Here is a 22,294-nt window from a genome sequence, read left to right as displayed (position 1 = left end):
TGGGGTCCTAAAAATGACATGATAATCTAATCCATGATAGTTACCCATTAGTTAGTGACAGTTAGGGAAACAGACAATGTTAGTAGATTCTGAAGCTCTTAATAAGGACATTAAAAATTGACCCATGCTTTTTTGCTTAAAGGTGAAAAGACCCCACTTTATGTATGTTCTGTAAGATTCCCTTATCTGTCTAACATGTTTTATTAGATTGTCCTGGACTTAACACAAGCAGAATGCTCTTTTATTAAGTTACTTCACTTAAGGACAGATTTAATGACATTATGCCTGAAAAAGGTTTGGATTTTTTTTTGTTAATTAAAATAAAAAAATTATAATATGACTTGCTGTTTATATTTGTTTTGTTTTTATTGCATTTATATGATATTTGTATTTTTGTAATTGAATTTTGCCATGAAAATAGCTTTTGATTGCTGACATGGTATTAAATAAAATAATCAGAATCTGAATCTGTTTGTAGATTCCCAAGTGATGAACAGAGACGTCAGTCATGGACAAGTTGCAGGGAAACTAAACACTTTTTTTAATGGTTAACTCAGCTGATAGTCCTGGAAGGATGTCACCAGTTAGGTTGGCAGTGTAACTGTAACGTGTCTGTCTGTTTCCCCTTGTTTCTGTCTGCCGTCTCTCCCTGATGTTAATTGTTGACCCCGCCCACCTATCTGTTACCATGGACACTAATTACATTCAATCTCTTCCTCAGGTGTTTTGTCTTAGTCCTTGTCTGTCTCTGTTTTGTGATTGGTTCTCGTTCACCATATATACTCTGTCTGTTCACTTCAATGTTGTTGGTCGTTGTTGGTGTGTGCATGTCCGTGTTCCCGTTTCCTGTTTGTTCCGCGTTGCCTGCCTGTTTGTTTGTGTTTTGTTTATTAAAAACCTTAAACTGCGTTTGGATCCTCACCCGCCTTTGTCTCACCGTGTCACATCGTGACAGTAACACACAAGTTCAGCCTCAAAGTCAAACTTTTTATTTATTTATTTTATTTATATGACTTTATTATATACTTATTTAATCTGGCAAAAGTATTGCAGAAAAGGAATAAATATAAGATTGAACGGTCTTTAGCACCTCGACTATCTAACTTTCACATTATGTTCCTCTTGAATTTGTGTATCATATTTAATAAACAATATATATAACAATAATATATTAATACAATTTAAATATTTAAATGAACATCTATAGTCACACCATTGTAGCAGTGTTACATGCAGTAGAGATTACTCAAGTGGAAGAACGTAAGTAATAAACTTACACCTACTAGCACTACTAACACATTATATTGTGAAAAAGTAGATTATCTTAATATCAAAGCCTTAAATTTTCTCTGGACTTAATGATAAATACATGTCTGACCTTTGGAACGAATAAAAAAAACTAGAAACGCATTAATGACGACTTATGGTGATTTTATTTCTTTGCCTACATTGACGCTACTGCATTAAGAGGAGGGGGTCGCCGTACCAAGATGGCGGCTCAATTGACGCATTCGTTCCAATGTACTGCCCTATATAAGGCGACATCTAGTGTGTAGATATCTATGACAGGAGTCGAGCAGCGTGGCGAAGGACGCGTAGGACATCCGGCTCAGAGACTTATGCAGCAGAGGATTAGTTTTAATCTGTAAAATAAACATCCAACATGTCTAACACTTACACACACTCCAGAATATTTACTATATTTACTCATTTATAACAAATTAATCGTCTAAATATTAATTTATTAATACCCATAAATCATCTCCATATTTAAAAATTAATCACCAATGTCTTCAATTTTGGCAAAAAAAAATAAAAAATACTGGAAACTTTCCTGCTAATGTTCTTACAGAGTGAGTAAGTGAATCACTGAGTGAGTCAATCAGTAAATGAATCAGTAAATGAGTCAAAGAGCGAATGAACTAGTATGTGAGTCAATAAGTGTATAAATCAGTGAGTGACTCAATCTGTGAATAAATCAGTGGGTGAGTCAATTAGTGAATGAATCAGTAAATGAGTCAATTAGTGAATAAATCAGTAATTGAGTCAATCTGTAAATGAACTAGTATGTGAGTCAATTAATGTATAAATCAGTGGGTGAGTCAATTAGTGAAAAAGCTGGATTTAGCAAAATTATACAATTCTATAAAATACAATTCCGAATTTTTCATTTATTTATGTTTATTATTAACATCATGTTAAATTTGAAGATGATTTCAGCAGCAGCAGCAGTGTGGTGGTGATCTTACTTGTCTGTCTCTGTGTCACAGCCTTGTTATGAAAAGGCCAAGGCTTGGGTTCTAGACAACATCACCTGGGTTCTGGGCTTCGGCGTGTGTCTTGGCATCGTGCAGGTAAATTCATTTGTGAAATTTCATCCCTGTTAGATGTTCCACAGTCGACACTAGTGTCATCCATCTTCTACCACTTATCCGGGGCCGGGTCGTGGGGGCAGCAGTCTAAGCAGGGATGTAAACAGTGTGGGCAGGGCACTGCTTCCCTCTCCTGAGGCTCCGGACGGTTTGTCAGAATATCTTCGAGGCCAACCGATAGTCCTTCTCCATGGCTTCACCGAACTCCTCTCAGACCCGAGTTTTTGCCTCCGTAACCACCCGACCTGAAGCTCGCTTGGCTCTTCGGTACTTATCAGCTGCCTCCGGAGTCCCCCGAGCCAACCAGGCTCGATAGGACTCCTTCTTCAGCTTGACGGCATCCCTTACTTCCGGGGTCCACCACAGGGCTCGGGGATTGCCACCACGACAGGCACCGGAGACCTTACGACCACAGCTCCGAGCGGCCACGTCGACAATGGAGGTGGAAAACATGGTCCACTCGGACTCAATGTCTCCAACCTCCCTCGGGATCTGGGTGAAGCTCTGCCGGAGGTGGGAGTTGAAGATCTCTCTGACCGGAGACTCTGTCAAACGTTCCCAGCAGACCCTCACAGTACGTTTGGGTCTGCCAAGTCTGTCCTCTTCCTCCCCCGCCATCGGATCCAACTCACCACCAGGTGGTGATCAGTTGACAGCTCCGCCCCTCTCTTTACCCGAGTGTCCAAGACATACGGCCGGAGGTCAGATGAAACAACCACAAAGTCGATCATCGACTTCCGACCTAGGGTGTCCTGGTGCCATGTGTACTGATGGACACCCTTATGCTTGAACATGGTGTTCGTTATGGACAAACTGTGACTAGCACAGAAGTCCAATAACAGAACACCACTCGGGTTTAGGTTGGGGGGGCCGTTCCTCCCAATCCCGCCCATCCAGGTGTCACTGTCACTGCCCACGTGAGCGTTGAATTCCCCCAGTAGAACGACGGAGTCCCCCGTCGGAGCACTTTCCAGCACCCCTTCCAGACACGCCAAGAAGGTCGGGTATTCTACACTGCCATTTGGCCCGTAAGCACAAATAACCATGAGAGACCTATCCCTGACCCGTAGGCACAGGGAAATGACCCTCTCGTTCACTCGGGTTCAACCAATGCTCCAACACATGGTTGCTGAGTTGGGGGGCTATGAACAAGCCCACAACCCCCCGCCCGCCGCCTCTCACCATGGGCAACTCCAGAGTAGTAGAGAGTCCAGCCTCTCTCAAGGAGTTGGATTCCAGAGCCAAAGCTGTGTGTTGAGGTGAGCCCAACTATATCTAGTCGGTATCTCTCAACCTCCCGCACCAGCTCAGGCTCCTTCCCCCCCAGCGAGGTGACATTCCATGTCCCTGGTGCCAGATTCCATGTCCGGGGATTGGGTCACCGAGGCCCCTGCTGAGGTGGAACAGGTTTTGTGTCTCCATGTCTGAGCAGCTGTATGCAAGCCTCACATCACCAAGTAGAATGCTAACGTGTGGTGTAAAGCTGGTCGGCTCTGCACTGTCGAGTCACGCAGTCTGATGAGTCGGCCTGACTTTGGTGGATGCCAGGAGAACATAATCTGCCTGAGTGCACTGTAAACATTGGTGGAGAAAGTTTCAGACCAGTTTGTGGAAGAGTGTTTTCTGTATCACAATGACTGAGCCTCAGTGCACAAAGTGTGGAAGAATTTGTCTAGAACCCTGACCTCAACTCCATCTGGAGAAGAGACTGTGAGCCATTCCTTCTTATTCTACATCTGTGCCTGACCTCAAAAATGCTCTACTGGTTGAAAGGGCAAATATTCCCTCAGAAACACTCCAGAATCTGGTGGAAACTCTGTCAAGAAAAGTTGAACCTCTTATAACTGCAAAGCAGGGAACCAACTCCAAGCAGTGTTCATCACTTTCTAGATCAACATTATAAATCAACTGAATTATATTAGAGTTTTGTGAAATGTGTAAAAGTATAAAAAGGTAATATTTCAGTGTGACAGATGAGGTGTAAGGTCCTGGTCTTGAGTTTTGCTTTTAATACTGAACCCCAACACAAGCCAACACTTCAGTATCTGATATTCAGAACCTCTGTCAGTGGCTTTTATCATGACTGATATTGATTTCCTGAAAATGACTTCACCTTTCCTGATAAACACACAAACCTTCAGTGTGTGTAATTTGTGGTTTGTAGATGGACTCACAAGACTTTTCTTTTCCTCCCTCAGATCCTGGCTCTGGCCTTCTCCATGCTGATGTACTGCCAAATCCTGAGAGTGGAAAAGTACATGGACTGATCCTGAGCTTTAATAAGAGCTAAGAGAATTCCAGTGTACCAGGACGCCAAATTCAACAAAACCCTGATTTACTGGTTTTAGTTTAATTTACTTCCATGTTTTTCAGCTGAACTTTTCTACCTGTTTCTGTAGTTTATTAAAGTCCACTTCCATGCAGATGAAGTGGTTTACTCCAATACTGCACACTTTAGTTATTAATAAACTGTGTGTACTGATCACATGTATTACTTTAAATATGTTGAGAGTGATGATGAAGTTGAGCTTAATGAGCGTTCTGTATGACGTGTTACTGTCTAATAAAGTCTTGTCAAATATTAACAACTGTTTTGTTTATTAGAACAGATAGAACAGTACAACAGCTAAACCAACAACATGTTCACTAGACCCCATTCCAACTAAATTACTGAGAGAAGTGTTACATAAAGCTGGTGAGCCTCTTCTTTATATTATTAACTCCTCGCTATCTTTAGGTTACATCCCCAAATCCTTCAAGTTGGCAGTTATTAGGCCACTCATCAAAAAACCTAATTTAGATCAAATGACTTATCAAATTACAGACCTATCTCACATCTGCAGTTTATGTCTAAAATACTAGAAAAGGTTGCGTCTGTTCACCTGAGCTCCTTCCTACAGGAGAACGTCCTCAAAGAGTTTCAGTCAAGTTTCAGGCCCCACCATAGCACAGAAACTTCACTTGTTAAAGTTACAAACGACTTGTTCTTACAGTAGCTTCGGACCAAGACTGTATGTCAATCAAGCCTCACGTTAGTTCAGGCAGGTCATGCAGTAAGCTGCATCTGCTGCTAATCAGCCGTCCACAGGCGCACCAATCCGGTTACGACTTCTGTAATCTCCTCCCTTTAAAACCTCGCCTGCGACACGACGAACCTCAACGAACCTCACCGATTCTACAACACCTGCTCTGCCGGCCCCTGGTGCTTCCTCAATCTCCTCACCAGCTGGCGTAAACCTAAGCTTCCTCCCCCTCGGCACGCTAGCGACGGCCCTTCCAGCTCCCACCGCCAGCGCCCCCTTCTTTCCACCTGCAGCTGCGATCTCTCCCCACCTGTGCGCCCAGATTCTCGCAGGTAATGACATTAACCTAGTTAAGATCCTGCTGGGCTCCGAAGTCCAGGACAAACGCATGGTCGACTGCGGGGACGTTTCCGTGTTCTTAAAAGACAACGACCTGAGGCTGTCCAATCGCCTAACCATGCCCGAGTTCAATGTAGGTTTCGCCGTTTTTAGAGACGTCATCTGCAACTCCTATCCGGAGCGCAGGGCAGAGCTAGTCACCTACCTGGCTATCATCTCGGACCTCGCCATGACTTATGGAGGGACCCTTTTCTATGACTATCACAAATCCTTCTCGGCCAAGTCAGCTATGTTCATCCAAAGGCTCAACCAAAGATTAGATTGGTCGGCCATAGACCTAGCTCTTATCAGCAGGCATTTCACCGGTCACCGTGCGGCGCTTTCACGCACACCCCTCCTCTGTGCCCGAGGTCCGCCAAATTCGCCACTCCGGCCGAACGCCCCCCCAAAGCCAAAGACAACGAACAGGTCTATCCCACGATTCGTACTCCCATGTGTTATAGTTTTAATGAAAGCGTATGCACCTTTTGTAATTGCAAATTTATCCACGCTTGCAGCTACTGCGGAGACGGGCATCCAAAGTCCGTCTGCCCCCGGCGAACGCACGCTCCCTCCAGAAAGAGGAAGTAATACCAACTCCGGTCAATATCCCCAAACTGGACAAAGCACATACAAAGCATCCTGACCGCTGTTTCATCCATTATCTGATCACCGCACTCACCCAAGGCGTTCCTACATCTGCAACAACCTCCAGTCCGCTCTCAAAGAACCCGACGCGGTTGATTATCTCCTGGCTAAAGAGGTAGATAAGGGGTACATGATCGGCCCTTTCGACAATCCCCCCTTCCCAATCGGCGTGGCGACACGCAAGTATTCCGGCAAGAAACGTCTAATCATAGACTCTTCAGTTCCCCATGATATCGCTCACGTCCCGAGCATTAACAGCCTGATTCCTCTCCCCAAATTTTCCCTGTTCTACGCCTCGGTCGACAATGCCATTCAACTCATCAAGACAGCCGGAAACGGGGCTTGGCTGGGCAAAGCCGACATCGTGGATGCCTTCAAAATTATGCCGCTCCACCCATCCCAGTGGCACCTGTTCGGAGTGCAATGGCGCGGCAAACAATGGTGCTGCAATTCGTCCTCCACCTTTTAGACAACTTCCTCGTCATCGACTATCCCAATTCTCTCCCCGAGCGAAGTATCAACATCCTGAAGGAAAGCTTTAAGAAATTGGGCATCACCCTCTCGGACAAAAAAACCGTGGGTCCCTCAAGTTCTTTAGAATTCCTCGGAATTAATCTAAATAGCAATCTCATGCAAGCTTCGCTACCCCTCGATAAACTCGTCCGCATAAGGGAAATTATGTCAGACACAGTGGAACGTGACTCCATTTCCAAAAGAGAGCTGCTCTCTCTGCTAGGACATTTCAATTTCGCCATGCGTATCATCCCGCAATGTCGCTTATTCATTTGTAGACTCCTAGACATTTCAAAAACGGCCAAGCATTTGCACGATTCTTTAACTCTGGACCCTGGCTGCAAGTCCGACTTGCATTTCTGGTCCCTGCTATGTGCAGGATGGAACGGAATCTCCTTCTTTTACAACGATACGGTCGAGACTTCCGTCGCGCTTAAATTCTATAAAATCCCCTCAAGAGGCTCCGGAGGTCTTTTTAATGGCCAGTGGTTCGCCAGCCCATGGCCAGAAGAGTTGTCAGCCCTTCCCCCCAATGCTCTCTCTACCGCTTTATTAGAATTATATCCCATAGTCATGGCGTGCATCCTCTGGGGCGATCAGTGGTCCAGGAAACGAATTCTGGTGTACTGCGACAACGAAGCAACCGTCCACATCATCAACAAAGGGCGTTCCTCCATCCCCTTCATTAACAAGTTGCTAAGACGCCTTACGTGGACATGTGTCACCTGCAACTTCATATTGCGCACGGCTCACATTCCCGGGATTGACAATAAAATTGCTGACTGTCTGTCTCGTTTTAAATTTCAGGAGTTCCAGGCGCTGTGACCAGATGCCTCTCCCTCAGGCCTGCCCTGCCCAGCATTCGCCCTGACCTTCCTCGACTAAGCTCTACCCTGCAGTCTTACCTCTCCGCAGCCTCACTGTACATGAGATCAAGCCTAGCCGAATCCATTTAAAAGCCTACGACTCCGCGTGGTTTCGCTTCACCAGCTTTAGCGCCGCCTGCTCAGCCCCCTTTCTGCCAGTCAACCTAGCCATCGTGAGCACCTACATCGTGCACTGTATTCAGGCTCAAAAAATGCAACCCTCCTCCGTCAAAAGCCAAGTCGCAGGCATCCAATTCCACCTGAGGTGTTTGGACCTGTCCGCATGCAGTCTGCTGGGGCATCCGTCCATCCGTCTGCTCCTCACCGGCATCAGGAAACAGACACCAAAAGGCGCAGACAAGAGTCTCCCTCTCACCCTCCCTCTCGTCAAAAAACTGGTCACTAGGCTGAGACAGGGGCGCTTCAGTCCTTACCAGGATCTTCTCCTGGAAGTGGTGTTTTTATGTGCCTTCTACGGCTTCTTCAGGGTGGGTGAATTCACGACACATAGCAACAAATTCAACGCCTCCCATGACCTCACGGTGTCAGACATCAAGCTAGACAAACATTATTTTTCAATTTTCCTAAAACACTCATAATCCGACAAACATTTCAAAGGTATTCCCGCACTAATAACTCGCACTAACACAGAGTTCTGCCACTTTTTTTCCATGTCCCGTTATCTGGGTCTTCACCCTCACACCTGGCCCGACGAACCGTTGCTACTGACCGAGGAGAGTAAAGCCATGTCAAAGTCATGGTTCGCCGCCCATCTACGCATGGCCTGCCAATTCTGCAGCATCTCACCGGAGCTTTACAAACCACATTCCTTCCGCATCGGAGCCGCGACAACCGCAGCCTCGGTCACCTCAACTCCCGACCTAAAAAATCTAGGACGATGGTCCTCCACGGCTTATGAACGCTACGTCCGTCCGGGAACCACGGACATGTTAAAGGCCCAAAAAGCTATGGAACCCCCTAATCTTGTCTGCCCTCCATGCTGGTTCCCTTCCCACCCTCTTACCAACTCCGCTCCTCGCACCCCCACTCAGCCGTCCCCCCATAGCGCGCCACTCTCACCGCTCCCAACTCCGCTCCCCAGGACGCACCGCTCCGCCCCCCCCCCCCCCCCTAGCGCAAGACGCGTGTGTTTGGCCGGGATCCGGTGCTAAGCTGCTCGTGGGATTCCAATAATAAATAAATCAATAAACGAATGACCAACCTTCGGCCAGCAGCGGGGCCCCTGGCTCCCTCTTCCCACGACCCACGCTTAGCTCCGACCCAGCCTCGCACTCCGCACGCCGCCCGCTCTGCAAATACGCCGCCCGCGTTTCATGGTCCCTTCGCCACGCATCGGTTATGTTGGGGGGTCCCCCTCTGGCATATGGTTTTGTTTTGGGGGTCTATTCTTTCCCCAGCTGCTGCTTCCCCGCCCCGTCCATGCATGCGCACGGACAGGCGCGCGGGAAAAATTCTCCCAGAACAGAACCATCCCGCCAACACTAACTGTATGCTCTCATCCTTCTTTACGAAGTGGTCCTGACTGAACTATTAGTTCTACTTGACCTTAGTGCTGCATTCGACACTATAGACCACAACATTCTTCTAGATCGCTTACAAAATTACACAGGTATTCATGGTCAGGCTTTAAGTTGGTTTAGATCCTACCTGTCTGATCGATACCATTTTAGAATGCTTAGAATCCTTTCAAATAATTGTTCCTAGTGATTTTTTAATTGAAGATGTTCTCTAAAGAGGTGATGAACTGGTTGCAACAGCACTGTGATACCTCAGGAATGCTGTTGTCAAGAAGACCTTATACATTCCTGTCACACTCTCTGTTTCACTGTTCATCTTGGTCTGGAGACCATGCTGTAAGGTTCACCAAGACCGGAACATGGATTCATTGTAGATAAGCACTTTGGGACAGCGTTGGGCACTCTTGTGTCTTTAGCACTATTCGGACGGGATTAGATTTACAGGGGGTCGTTAGAGTTAGAATTTTTTCAGCCGACGTCTGTCATTTCATGTATGGATTCGGACGGGACTAACATCTCTGTGTTTATTACGGAGGTAGGAGTGTCTGTGTTTTACATGTGGGCGTTGCACAAGACCACATGTCCAGGATGCGTGGATTGCGTATGGTCATATGTGATAAAATATGATAAAATGTATTTTGAAATTAAGTAGATTTATATTTAAGCACTTAAAAAAATGTAAACATTCTAACTTGTTAAGTGTTTAAAAATGTTATACACGTTATAATGATATTAAAAATAATAATAAAAAAAAAACAAATGTAAAAAATGAACATCATATGGTTTTATATAGAACTTCTTAGAAACCCACGGGAATAAATACGTTTGATATAATTTCACGTGATTTTTCACGTGAATTACACAATTTTTTGTGTAATTGACTATGGACATGAAAAACTGATACCTGAAACTGATATTACAGAAGCCAGTCTTAACAATTTACGTGATTTGGCTCTTCTTGTTGATTTATTTTTTTTATTTCTTCTCGGGTAACAAACACATTTACATCCATTATTGGTGTGCAGAAAGCAGAAACCTGAATACAGGTGTGCTAGAGTTAATACGTTAGTTCACGTTGAACAAAACAGACAAGAAAACGCGTTTTGGAAAAAAGAAATTTTGCCAATCACAGACATTTGCATTCGGATGGGATTAGATTTCTCAGAGGAGCGTTGAGTTTGTAGGTAATTTGCTCTGGGATTTTTACACAGGTCGTGTGAGAAAAAGCCAGACATGGCAGATTCGGACGGGATTAAAATCACAAAGTACGTCTGTGAAACTGAAATGTCTCTAACGACCCCCTGTAAAACTAGTCCCGTCCGAACAGGGCTTTTAATGATGCCACGAGAGCTGCCTTTCTTGTCCATCCCCACATCTTTATTTCTATTTGATCTGAAAAACACTTGAAAACATACTAAATTTACCCCCCCCCCTCTTGTTTTTTATAAACACAACACAAAAAAAACATGACAAACACATACAACATAAACTTGCCTGTTTACATAGGTGCTTATGACTGCCAACAGATTTTTATGCTATTAATGGATCTATGTGGAATGATCGGTTGTCAGTTTTACTTTTGTGGCACAGCTTGTGACATGAATCTCTGCATGGTCTCAGATCATGGACCCTCAAGTTGGTCATTCTTTACCATGACTTCAACACTAATTCCAAATTTGTGATGGTGAACATTCTGACCAGAATGCATTTTGTTTTTCTGGCTTTGGCAAATTTGCTGAGTAGCTTGGTGAACAACAACAGGCAGGTTGTTCACAGATTCTTGAGCTCCTTTCTCAGTGTGTTTACTGTAGCCTGTAACTGGGTTAAGGCCGTTTTAGGGCCTGTGCTCTTAAGGGGAAATTTGCAACCCAGAACAGGTGAGTGGGTCACATTTGTTAATCAAAGCATCATTATTAGGTGTAATATCAGGATTGCCACTGAAAGTTTTAAATGCCTCCGATAATTGCTTCCGGACTACACCTCCCATCACCCATCACGAAGACCGATTCCTTCGCCACCTGATTCCTATCAGCCAGTTCCTATATATAAGAACTTGACCTTGACTCTTGTGCGAAGTCTCGATCTGCGTTAGCAATCATTCTGAGCGTCCTCGTTTGTCTTAGTTCCGGTTTTGATCTAGTGTCTGTGTTCTGGTTCCCTGATTGTTTGCTGCCTGCCCTGACCTTCTGCCTGTCTTTTCGTGTCTGATTTCTGCCTGCCCTACGATATCGTGTTTGCCGATTCTGACCCTGCCTGCCTGCTTACGAGTGTCGATTAAACGCTGCAAATGGATCACCAGCCTTACGACTCCTCATTACAGTTACATACTTAAGATACCAAGATTTCAGGAACATTTGATTACACAACATGCCACATATAGATGTCTTACTGGTGCTAGTTGTGCAGTTGTGCTATTTTATTATCAGGAATTGACACACTTACTTTGCGTCCTCTAAATCTTTGAACAATTTTTCCACAGATGAACTAAGCATGTTATTGTTAGTTCTAAGCAGTGCAATCTCATTGTCTTTTAGACATTATTGCATCATCTAGTCTAGATTGCAGTTGCTCGTTTTCAGCCTTTAATGCATTTAAAGTCTTCCTAGTGACTGTGTACGATGCAGGAACTGCTTGCAGTGCATTGGCAACTTTTCCTTTGTTGTTCTTGGGCATTTTAGGGTCATTTTCAATCTTAGAAATAGCCCTCATACTCATACGGTTTATCAACAATGTTCTCTATTCCATCAAACATTCCCTGAGAACCGTGTTTAGAGATGTACTTAACAATCAGCTGTTCCATTTTTACAAACTCAAAGCTTTTATTAAATCTTGTACACAGTTTCTGTGACTACAGGCTGTCTAGTTAACCTTTAGTCGATTTATTCACAGCTCCATTACTTCGGACACAAACGAACAAATCAGCCACAAAACGTCAGGCTTTTGAACTCAACAGTCTCCCTGCTTTGGGCACAAACACACTGCACCTGTCCTCGAGTTCAACTACAGTAACATTCACAAACACGCACAAACAAAAACACTCACACCTCACAAACAAAAACACTCACAACTCACAAACAAAAACACTCACAACTCAAAAACAAAAACACTCATACCTCACAAACAAAAACACTTACACCTCAAAAACAAAAACACTTACACCTCACAAACAAAAACACTTACACCTCACAAACAAAAACACTTACACCTCACAAACAAAAACACTGTAACGAAGCTTCAGGAGACGGAGGATCCATATGCACGCTTTATTAGGAGATCGTAGTACAATAGGTGGGGGTCAGAGCCGGCAAACACAACAATGTAGAGAGAAATAATCAGAATCGGTAAACAAATCATGGTGGTGTAATCATGACAGGAGTGGTGGATTGTGAAGGTGAAGGTTCCCTCTGGTGGCAGACGGGAGATGTGGCAGATGTTTCATTCATAACAAACACATACCTCACAAACAAAAACACATACCTCACAAACAAAAACACATATACCTCACAAACAAAAACACTTATACCTCACAAACAACAACACATACCTCACAAACAAAAACAATCGCAAATCACAAACAAAAACACTTATACCTCACAAACAAAAACATTCACAACTCACAAACAAAAACACTTATAACTCACAAACAACAACACATTCTTCACAAACAAAAACACTTACACCTCACAAACAAAAACACTTACACCTCACAAACAAAAACACTCACAACTCACAAACAAAAACACATACTTCACAAACAAAAACATTCACAACTCACAAACAAAAACAGTTATAACTCACAGACAAAAACACACATACCTCACAAACAAAAACACTTACACCTCACAAACAAAAACACTTATACCTCACAAACAACAACACATACCTCACAAACAAAAACATTCACAACTCACAAACAAAAACACTTACACCTCACAAACAAAAACACTCAACTCACAAACAAAAACATTCAAACCTCACAAACAAAAACACTTACACCTCACAAACAAAAACATTCCCAACTCACAAACAAAAACACTCACAAACAAAAACACTTACACCTCACAAACAAAAACACTCACAACTCACAAACAAAAACATTCACACCTCACAAACAAAAACACTCACACCTCACAAACAAAAATACATACTTCACAAACAAAAACACTTATACCTCACAAACAAAAACACTTACACCTCACAAACAAAAACACTTACACCTCACAAACAAAAACACTCACAACTCACAAACAAAAACACTCACAGCTCACAAACAAAAACACATACTTCACAACCAAAAACATTCACACCTCACAAACAAAAACACTCACACCTCACAAACAAAAATACATACTTCACAAACAAAAACACTTATACCTCACAAACAAAAACACTTACACCTCACAAACAAAAACACTTACACCTCACAAACAAAAACACTCACAGCTCACAAACAAAAACATTCACACCTCACAAACAAAAACACATACTTCACAACCAAAAACATTCACAACTCACAAACAAAAACACTCACAATACACAAACAAAAACACATACCTCACAAACAAAACACTTATACCTAGCAAAAAAAAAAAACACTCACAAATCACAAACAAAAACATTCACACCTCACAAACAAAACACTTATACCTAGCAAACAAAAACATTCACAAGTCACAAACAACAACACTTACACCTCACAAACAAAAACATTCACAACTCACAAACAAAAACACTCACAACACACAAACAAAAACACTCACAACTCACAAACTAAAACACTTACACCTCACAAACAAAAACACTCATACCTCACAAACAATAACAATCACAAATCACAAACAAAAACACTTATACCTCACAAACAAAAACACTTACACCTCACAAACAAAAACACTTACACCTCACAAACAAAAACATTCAGAACTCACAAACAAAAACACACCTCACAAACAAACACACATACCTCACAAACAAAAACACTCACAGCTCACAAACAAAAACACATACTTCACAACCAAAAACATTCACAACTCACAAACAAAAACACTCACAATACACAAACAAAAACACATACCTCACAAACAAAACACTTATACCTAGCAAAAAAAAACACTCACAAATCACAAACAAAAACATTCACACCTCACAAACAAAACACTTATACCTAGCAAACAAAAACATTCACAAGTCACAAACAACAACACTTACACCTCACAAACAAAAACAATCACACCTCACAAACAAAAACACTTATAACTCACAAACAAAAACATTCACACCTCACAAACAAAAACACTTATAACTCACAAACAAAAACACTTATAACTCACAAACAAAAACACTTACACCTCACAAACAAAAACACTTATAACTCACAAACACTAACAAACAAACAGTATAAATATAACACATTCACAGTAAGTCAGACAAAACCACAGTACATCAGGTTCTTTTGTCTTCTTAGCCACAGCACTTTTGGACTTAAAACATTAGTTTAACACGATGTCTCAGTACGTGGGACAAAACCACAGTACCTTTAAACTCTACAGAGCACAGATAGTAGTAGAGTAGTTGAGTGAATTGGAGTATTTTAAGTTTTGTATTTGAAGTGTATTTGAAATTGTAGTTGAGTGAATTGGTGCCATAGGGAATCTACTGTAACTGTGCAGTCTGAGTTCTAACTGCTGACTGACTGAGAATCTATTTCCAAGTTCTCATCACTTTCTAACATTTCAGGAACTTGATTACACAACATGCCATATATACAGTGCCTTGCGAAAGTATTCGGCCCCCTTGAACTTTGCGACCTTTTGCCACATTTCAGGCTTCAAACATAATGATATGAAACTGTAATTTTTTGTGAAGAATCAACAACAAGTGGGACACAATCATGAAGTGGAATGAAATTTATTGGATATTTCAAACTTTTTTAACAAATCAAAAACTGAAAAATTGGGCGTGCAAAATTATTCGGCCCCTTTACTTTCAGTGCAGCAAACTCTCTCCAGAAGTTCAGTGAGGATCTCTGAATGATCCAATGTTGACCTAAATGACTAATGATGATAAACAGAATCCACCTGTGTGTAATCAAGTCTCCGTATAGATGCGCCTGCACTGTGATAGTCTCAGAGGTCCGTTTAAAGCGCAGAGAGCATCATGAAGAACAAGGAACAAACCAGGCAGGTCAGAGATACTGTTGTGGAGAAGTTTAAAGCCGGATTTGGATACAAAAAGATTTCCCAAGACATCCCAAGGAGCACTGTGCAAGCGGTAATATTGAAATGGAAGGAGTATCAGACCACTGCAAATCTACCAAGACCTGGCCATCCCTCTAAACTTTCAGCTCATACAAGGAGAAGACATCAGAGCTGCAGCCAAGAGGCCCATGATCACTCTGGATGAACTGCAGAGATCTACAGCTGAGGTGGGAGACTCTGTCCATAGGACAACAGTCAGTCGTATACTGCACAAATCTGGCCTTTATGGAAGAGTGGCAAGAAGAAAGCCATTTCTTAAAGATATCCATATAAAGTGTTGTTTAAAGTTTGCCACAAGCCACCTGGGAGACACACCAAACATGTGGAAGAAGGTGCTCTGGTCAGATGAAACCAAAATTGAACTTTTTGGCAACAATGCAAAACGTTATGTTTGGCGTAAAAGCAACACAGCTCATCACCCTGAACACACAATCCCCACTGTCAAACATGGTGGTGGCAGCATCATGGTTTGGGCCTGCTTTTCTTCAGCAGGGACAGGGCAGGTGGTTAAAATTGATGGGAAGATGGATGGAGCCAAATACAGGACCATTCTGGAAGAAAACCTGATGGAGTCTGCAAAAGACCTGAGACTGGGACGGAGATTTGTCTTCCAACAAGACAATGATCCAAAACATAAAGCAAATTCTGTCAGGACCACTTTGTCACAAGGGAATGATGATATGCATACAGTTAGTGTTGGCGGTATGGTTCTGTTCTGGGCAGGAATCCACGTGCCCGTCAGAGCGGGGAGAGCAGCGACTAGAAAATAGAATAGACCCCCCCCCCCAACAGAACCACTAGCATGCATAGTATTGATAATCTCACTCACACATTTTTGGAAAGTAATAAATGAATGGATAGATAGATAATCAAATACTTAGAGAGAGAGGGAGAGAGAGAGAAAAATATGTGGAGATTTAAGACAACTGGTACAGCGAACACGGGTTCCGGCGTGGTGGAGACGGGGTCGGAGGAGGGAGTTTAGATCGCGGCAGCAGCGAAGCGCTGAACGGCTCTATGAATGGGAATTTAAATGGTCGGGTAATACGGATGTCGTAACCGGATTGGTGCACGTCGTGGACAGCTGATTAACAGCTGATGCACGCTTGATGACGTGACCTGCCAGAACTAACGCCATGCTTGATATCTACAATGGAATGGTTCAAAAATAAACATATGCAGGTGTTAGAATGGCCAAGTCAAAGTCCGGACCTAAATCCAATCGAGAATCTGTGGAAAGAACTGAAAACTGCTGTTCACAAACACTCTCCATCCAACCTCACTGAGCTCGAGCTGTTCTGCAAGGAGGAATGGGCAAAAATTTCAGTCTCTCGATGTGCAAAACTGATAGAGACATACCCCAAGCGACTTACAGCTGTAATCGCAGCAAAAGGTGGCGCTACAAAGTATTGACTTAAGGGGGCAGAATAATTTTGCATGCCCAATTTTTCACTTTTAGATTTGTTAAAAAAATTTTTGAATATCCAATAAATTTCGTTCCACTTCATGATTGTGTCCCACTTGTTGTTGATTCTTCACAAAAAATTACAGTTTCATATCAAAGTTCAAGGGAGGCGAATAATTTCACAAGGCACTGTAGATTTTTTTAATCAAGAATTGAAAACTAAACTTTGCTTCCTCTAAATTTTTGAACAATGAACAATTGAATTGAACAATATTTCCATGTATTTGTGCAATCTCATTCTGCATCCTAATCATTTCTTCTTTCTAGAGTATTTCACTAGTCTGCTCATTTTCTGCCTTTAATGCATTTAAAGTCTTCCTAGTGACTGTGTACGATGCAGGAACTGCTTGCAGTGCATTGGCAACTTTTCCTTTGTTGTTCTTGGGCTTTTTAGGGTCATTTTCAAACTTGGAAATAGCCCTCATACTCATACGGTTTATGAACAATGTTCTCTATTCCATCAGACATTCCCTGAGAACCGTGTTTAGAGATGTACTTAACAATCAGCTGTTCCATTTTTACAAACTCAAAACCTTTCTTAAATCGTATACACAGTTTCCGTGACTACAGGCTGTCTAGTTAACCGTTAATCTTAATCTTAGATCTGAACCGTAGGTCTTAATGAAAAATAAGAAGTTTTCCAACGTAGCAGTGACAAAATACATGAAGTACTTTGGGTTCATCAGAGTCAGTAAGAACACAGAACAAATCCTGCTCAAGCATTTTATACTGTTTATCCTTTCTGTAGTTTGCATGATGTTTCCCTTTAAATGTACATTTGGCGTAAGAACTGAGTGTCTCCCAAATGGCTGGGATACACATTGTTATCTAGCCGGATGTCTTTAAATGTTAATCGCGGTCACGTACACCTTGGCTTGTTATTGTTACAGTTATCACCCAAGTGGTCACTTTAAATGGTGATCACAATCACAGACCCTTTGTTTTTGGTGATCCTTGATGTCCTGCTGCGGCTCCCATACTTACGATTTAATCACGTTTTATTCATTTAGAGTTCTAAACGTATTACCTTATGATACTTAAACCTTTTTAGGAATGAGCTCTTTTAGATGTGTATCTTGGAGTGGAATCTGGTGCATTTAACTGTAGTTTCTTACAATAAGCATATTAAGAAAGAAAGAAAGAAAGATAATTAAATGTGATGAATGTAGATGATGGCTCTGAGGGTCTGTAGATAATAATTAGTTAGAATTAATTAGCTGCACCTTCACCCTCATCTAATTTCACCTTATTTCTTTTTGTGTGAAATAGATTTCTGAAACAAATTTCAACATTTTGCTGGTTTCAGATGAGAGACTGGAGACACTGGACCTCCCTCAGCTATCTGCTCCACACACTCCACCCTTTCAACACAGGAAATCCACAGGAAATCCATACCCTGTTATTTCTGGGAACTCATGAATAGCAAAAATTTGAGATTAGGTTATGCAATTATTTTAGCACTTTTCTTGGTTCCTTATGAATATTCAATTATATGTAAATTGACAACACCCATTTCTGAGTATATATTCATCGTGAACCATGTTGCATCTTTAGAGGAGACTTTTCTTCAACTCTCTCTGTAGAACTTCATCCTTTAATAGATAGATCTCTGCTTGAGTACAGATTGTAGCTGACTTCATTCTCTCTCCACCTCTGAGGATCCTCCACAATATAGACAGACCAAAAGTCTGTGGTGCAGAAGGAACCTGAGCAGGTGAGCAGCATCTGGATCATATTCTCATGCAGCTTTAACACAGTTTGGTGTTTTAGATTCAAATTCAGGTTTGATTTCTCACTTCCACGTTCGTCCTCTTTACGACATGTAGTCAAATGCTGTTTGATACTTATCATGAAAGTAAAATACAAACAGACACGACGTGGAATAAACTGTTCAATAACTGGAATTAGCTGTACAAGGAAAATATATATAGACAAATATAGAAAACTATAGTGTATGAATGTACTACAACCGCTGAGATGAATGTGGCATCTGTTTCTGAGTAAGGAGCAAAATGTGTGCAGGTTTAGTCAATATTTGTACAGTGAGCTGTGTACAAGTCCAGTTGAGGTTTAGCTTTAGTTTGGAGAAGAACCACAGAGTCAGGGTTCGAGCAGTGTTGCAGTGAGACAGACTGGGAAGATGGTCTGTGTCATGATTTATGTGCAACAAAAGCCATTAACAATTTGCAATAAAGGTGTGAACAGGAGCTGGTGTTAGGTGTGCAGAGTGTCTGTACCCAACACATCCTTTATTCAAACTGAACAAAGAATTACTTTTGGTCTTAAATTATATTGGGATATAAACAGTGGAGTTATGAGAGTGGGGTTTAATCCCCTCATGTACTGTCTAAAGCCCCAGGTCTTATGAAGACAAACCATTTTACACCACAAATAAAGTGCAAGACATATCAGTACCAGTGTCTAACTGTCCGTTAGAGCTTATTTTACACGTTAACACGTTAAAACCTACGTGTCGAGCCGTTAAACAGAACAGTACCTTTACCGTTCAGCAGGTGGCACTGTTGTTACTACACGGACATTGGACAGTCGTTCATTCATTGGAACAGTTGGTGAGGTAATAATAATTACCCCCAAATCCCTTCGAACCCCAGTAATGCCCCTAATCATAAGATGAGGTCACAGATAAAAGACAACATGAAATCAGCTCAGGATTCCAGCATGCAAAATATATGCAGTAGATATTAGGAAGTGAGTTAATTAAGATGTTGTCAGCTTTACCCACACACACACACACACACACACACACACACACACACACACACACACACACACACACACACACACACTTACATTTATATTCATTCCATTATCTAACATGTTTTTCTACAATTAGGATGAATGAAAGTCAACATTTCTTCTGTCTTGCATGTAAAATATTTTTAGTCTCCTTTCATACAGTAATAAAACAGCAGCTCGGGCCTGTGCTCCTCCACACGCCTGCTGATTTTACCCCGTAGTCACACTGAGAGATGAGTGAAATGCCCCGATCCCCTCTAACCTCCAGGGCTGTTCCTGCTGAACTGATGGGATTTAACACTTTAATCAGATACAGATACAGGATCTACAGTGTCATTCATTCAATAATCTATTAGAATAAGATGTTTTTGTGAATAAAAAACAAGCTGCATCAGGAGCAGAAAAGTCACTTCATCTGACTCTGATCTCATGTGTTTTCAGATAAAGTCACATTTTGGAGAAATGGGAAACTCCAAAGGGGGAGACACAGAGATGCCAGAATTGTCCCCAACAGCTCTGTTCATAAATACGTTCTACCGAATCCCAGCTCTAATCTACATTGACCAAACCTTTCTTGCTTTTGCTGAGAAGCGAACCTCACTCAAGGATGAGGATGCGGAACTGCTGGTCCTCAACAGGGGAACACGGCTGCAGGATGGAAGTGTGAAGGTGATAATGCTGAAGCAGACACGGCTAGCTTTCATTTAAAAATGTTCAAATCCAAGTTTTAATAACATGGCCATTGATTTGCTCATTTTTCTTTTCAGTGGTCAGGTGTTCGAGAGCTCACAGAAGCACAGATGCCGGGTCATCGCACCATGAATCCGTGTCCTGTCTATGACGAACGAAACAAACGTCTCTTTCTGTTTTTTAACTGTCTGTATGATCGTATCAGTGAGCAACACCAGATAAGGACAGGGAAGAACGCTGCTAAGTTGTGTTACATTACTAGCAGTGACAAAGGTGAGAGTTGGACAAAATTGATAGATTTGACAGAACGTGTGATTGGTGATGAGATTCTTAATTGGGCCACGTTCAGTGTAGGACCTGGACACGGCCTTCAGATGACTGATGGCAGACTCATCGTTCCTGCTTACGCTTATTATAACTACTGGTTGTGGGTTACACCCTATTCTTTTGCATTCTATAGTGATGATGGTGCTAACTGGAGATTTGGAAAAAAATTAAGTGTCACATCCACTGAGTGTGAGATGGCAGAGGTGGAAATCAAGGGCAAGAAAGTGTTATACTGCAGTGCAAGAGGCACTAAGGGTTATAGAGTGGAGGCTTTGAGTGAGGACAGAGGAGAGAGTTTTCAAGTAATCCAAAGTAATTCGAAATTGGTGGAGCCCCCTAGTGGCTGCCAGGGGAGTGTAGTGAGTTTCCAGCATGAAGATAAAACATGGCTCATGTTTTCACACACAACTGACAAAAAGGACAGAATGAATCTTGGGATTTATTTGAATAAGACTCCTGAGGATCCCTCAGGATGGACTGAACCAAAGATCATCAATCCCTGCTCCAGTGCATACTCTGATGTGGTTCAGTGTGACCAGGACAACTTTGCTTGCCTCCTGGAGCGTAAGACGGTTAACTGCGAAGAAATCACTTTTGTGGAGTTTAAGCTCAGCGACATTAAGCCAAATCTGTAGCTGTATTTACCTGCGCTGTAAAAATAAGCGACTCTACACGTGAAACAGAACAGAACTCAGGGCAGAGGCGAGGCGACTGATGCTGAACCCCTCAGTGACAGACACAGGGTTCAGAAACACACACACCTTCAGTTACAGTTTATTTACCAAGATTTTTGACCATGAGTAAAAAAATGACTTGCTTTTCTTGTCAGAGATGAGAACAGATCGTCTTAAAGACAGACAGAGATTAAAGCAGAGATTTAACCTTCTGACTACTGAAAACCCTGCAGTTATTACAGGGCTGTAAAAACATCTATAACCACTGTATCTGTGTTCATTTCCATCTCTCACTCTTCATTACACATTTCCTGTTTGACCTGTAACTCTTTTTAATGCATCTTAGTCCTTATTATAGAGTCAGTGACATTTACTGAACTACTGACCGTGTACAACAACGACAATAAAGACATAAATGTTCAAACTAATAAATCTTCTGTTACAAAGAAAAATAATACAGACAGATTATAATTTTATTTTATTATTAATATTTTATTTTTACTTCTATTTTGGTTTAAAATAGAATTTTAGTAATAGTAATTGTTAGTCGAACTCCTGCACCTCCTTCTGCACAATGCTTTCCTGTAAAACACACACACACACACACACACACACACACACACACACACACACACACACACACACACACACACACACACACACACACACACATTATTAAATACAAGTGATTTACTGCCACCTGCTGGTGAGATGAACAGCTCCACACTGAACTAACTAATAGATCTAGAGTGTGGAAACAGATTACAGCACCAACAACAGAAGAAT

General features: G+C 42.1%; 1 protein-coding gene and 1 pseudogene across 1 annotated transcript; both read left to right on the top strand.

Annotated features, from left to right (window-relative positions):
• The first annotated feature begins 6,551 nt into the window (after positions 1 to 6,551).
• On the top strand, positions 6,552 to 7,819 carry LOC113635391 (annotated as a pseudogene).
• Positions 7,820 to 18,543: 10,724 nt separating this feature from the next.
• On the top strand, positions 18,544 to 21,823 carry LOC113635392 (sialidase-3-like). The gene is made up of 3 exons (XM_047800674.1): positions 18,544 to 18,774; positions 20,259 to 20,486; positions 20,585 to 21,823. The coding sequence occupies exons 2-3, from the start codon at positions 20,280 to 20,282 to the stop codon at positions 21,467 to 21,469; spliced, it is 1,092 nt and encodes a 363-aa protein (XP_047656630.1). The 5' UTR covers positions 18,544 to 18,774; positions 20,259 to 20,279; the 3' UTR covers positions 21,470 to 21,823.
• Positions 21,824 to 22,294: the final 471 nt, after the last annotated feature.

This window comes from Tachysurus fulvidraco, chromosome 15 (genome assembly GCF_022655615.1).
Source record: "Tachysurus fulvidraco isolate hzauxx_2018 chromosome 15, HZAU_PFXX_2.0, whole genome shotgun sequence".
NCBI classification, from domain to species: domain Eukaryota; kingdom Metazoa; phylum Chordata; class Actinopteri; order Siluriformes; family Bagridae; genus Tachysurus; species Tachysurus fulvidraco.
This window is presented reverse-complemented; position numbering and strand designations above follow the sequence as displayed.

Bases quoted from the DNA above. Each gene is read 5' to 3' on its own strand.
- LOC113635392 (XM_047800674.1), top strand. From the start codon at position 20,280: ATGGGAAACTCCAAAGGGGGAGACACAGAGATGCCAGAATTGTCCCCA. The intron at 20,487-20,584 runs GTGATAATGCTG...TTTTCTTTTCAG, and splicing joins TGCAGGATGGAAGTGTGAAG to TGGTCAGGTGTTCGAGAGCT.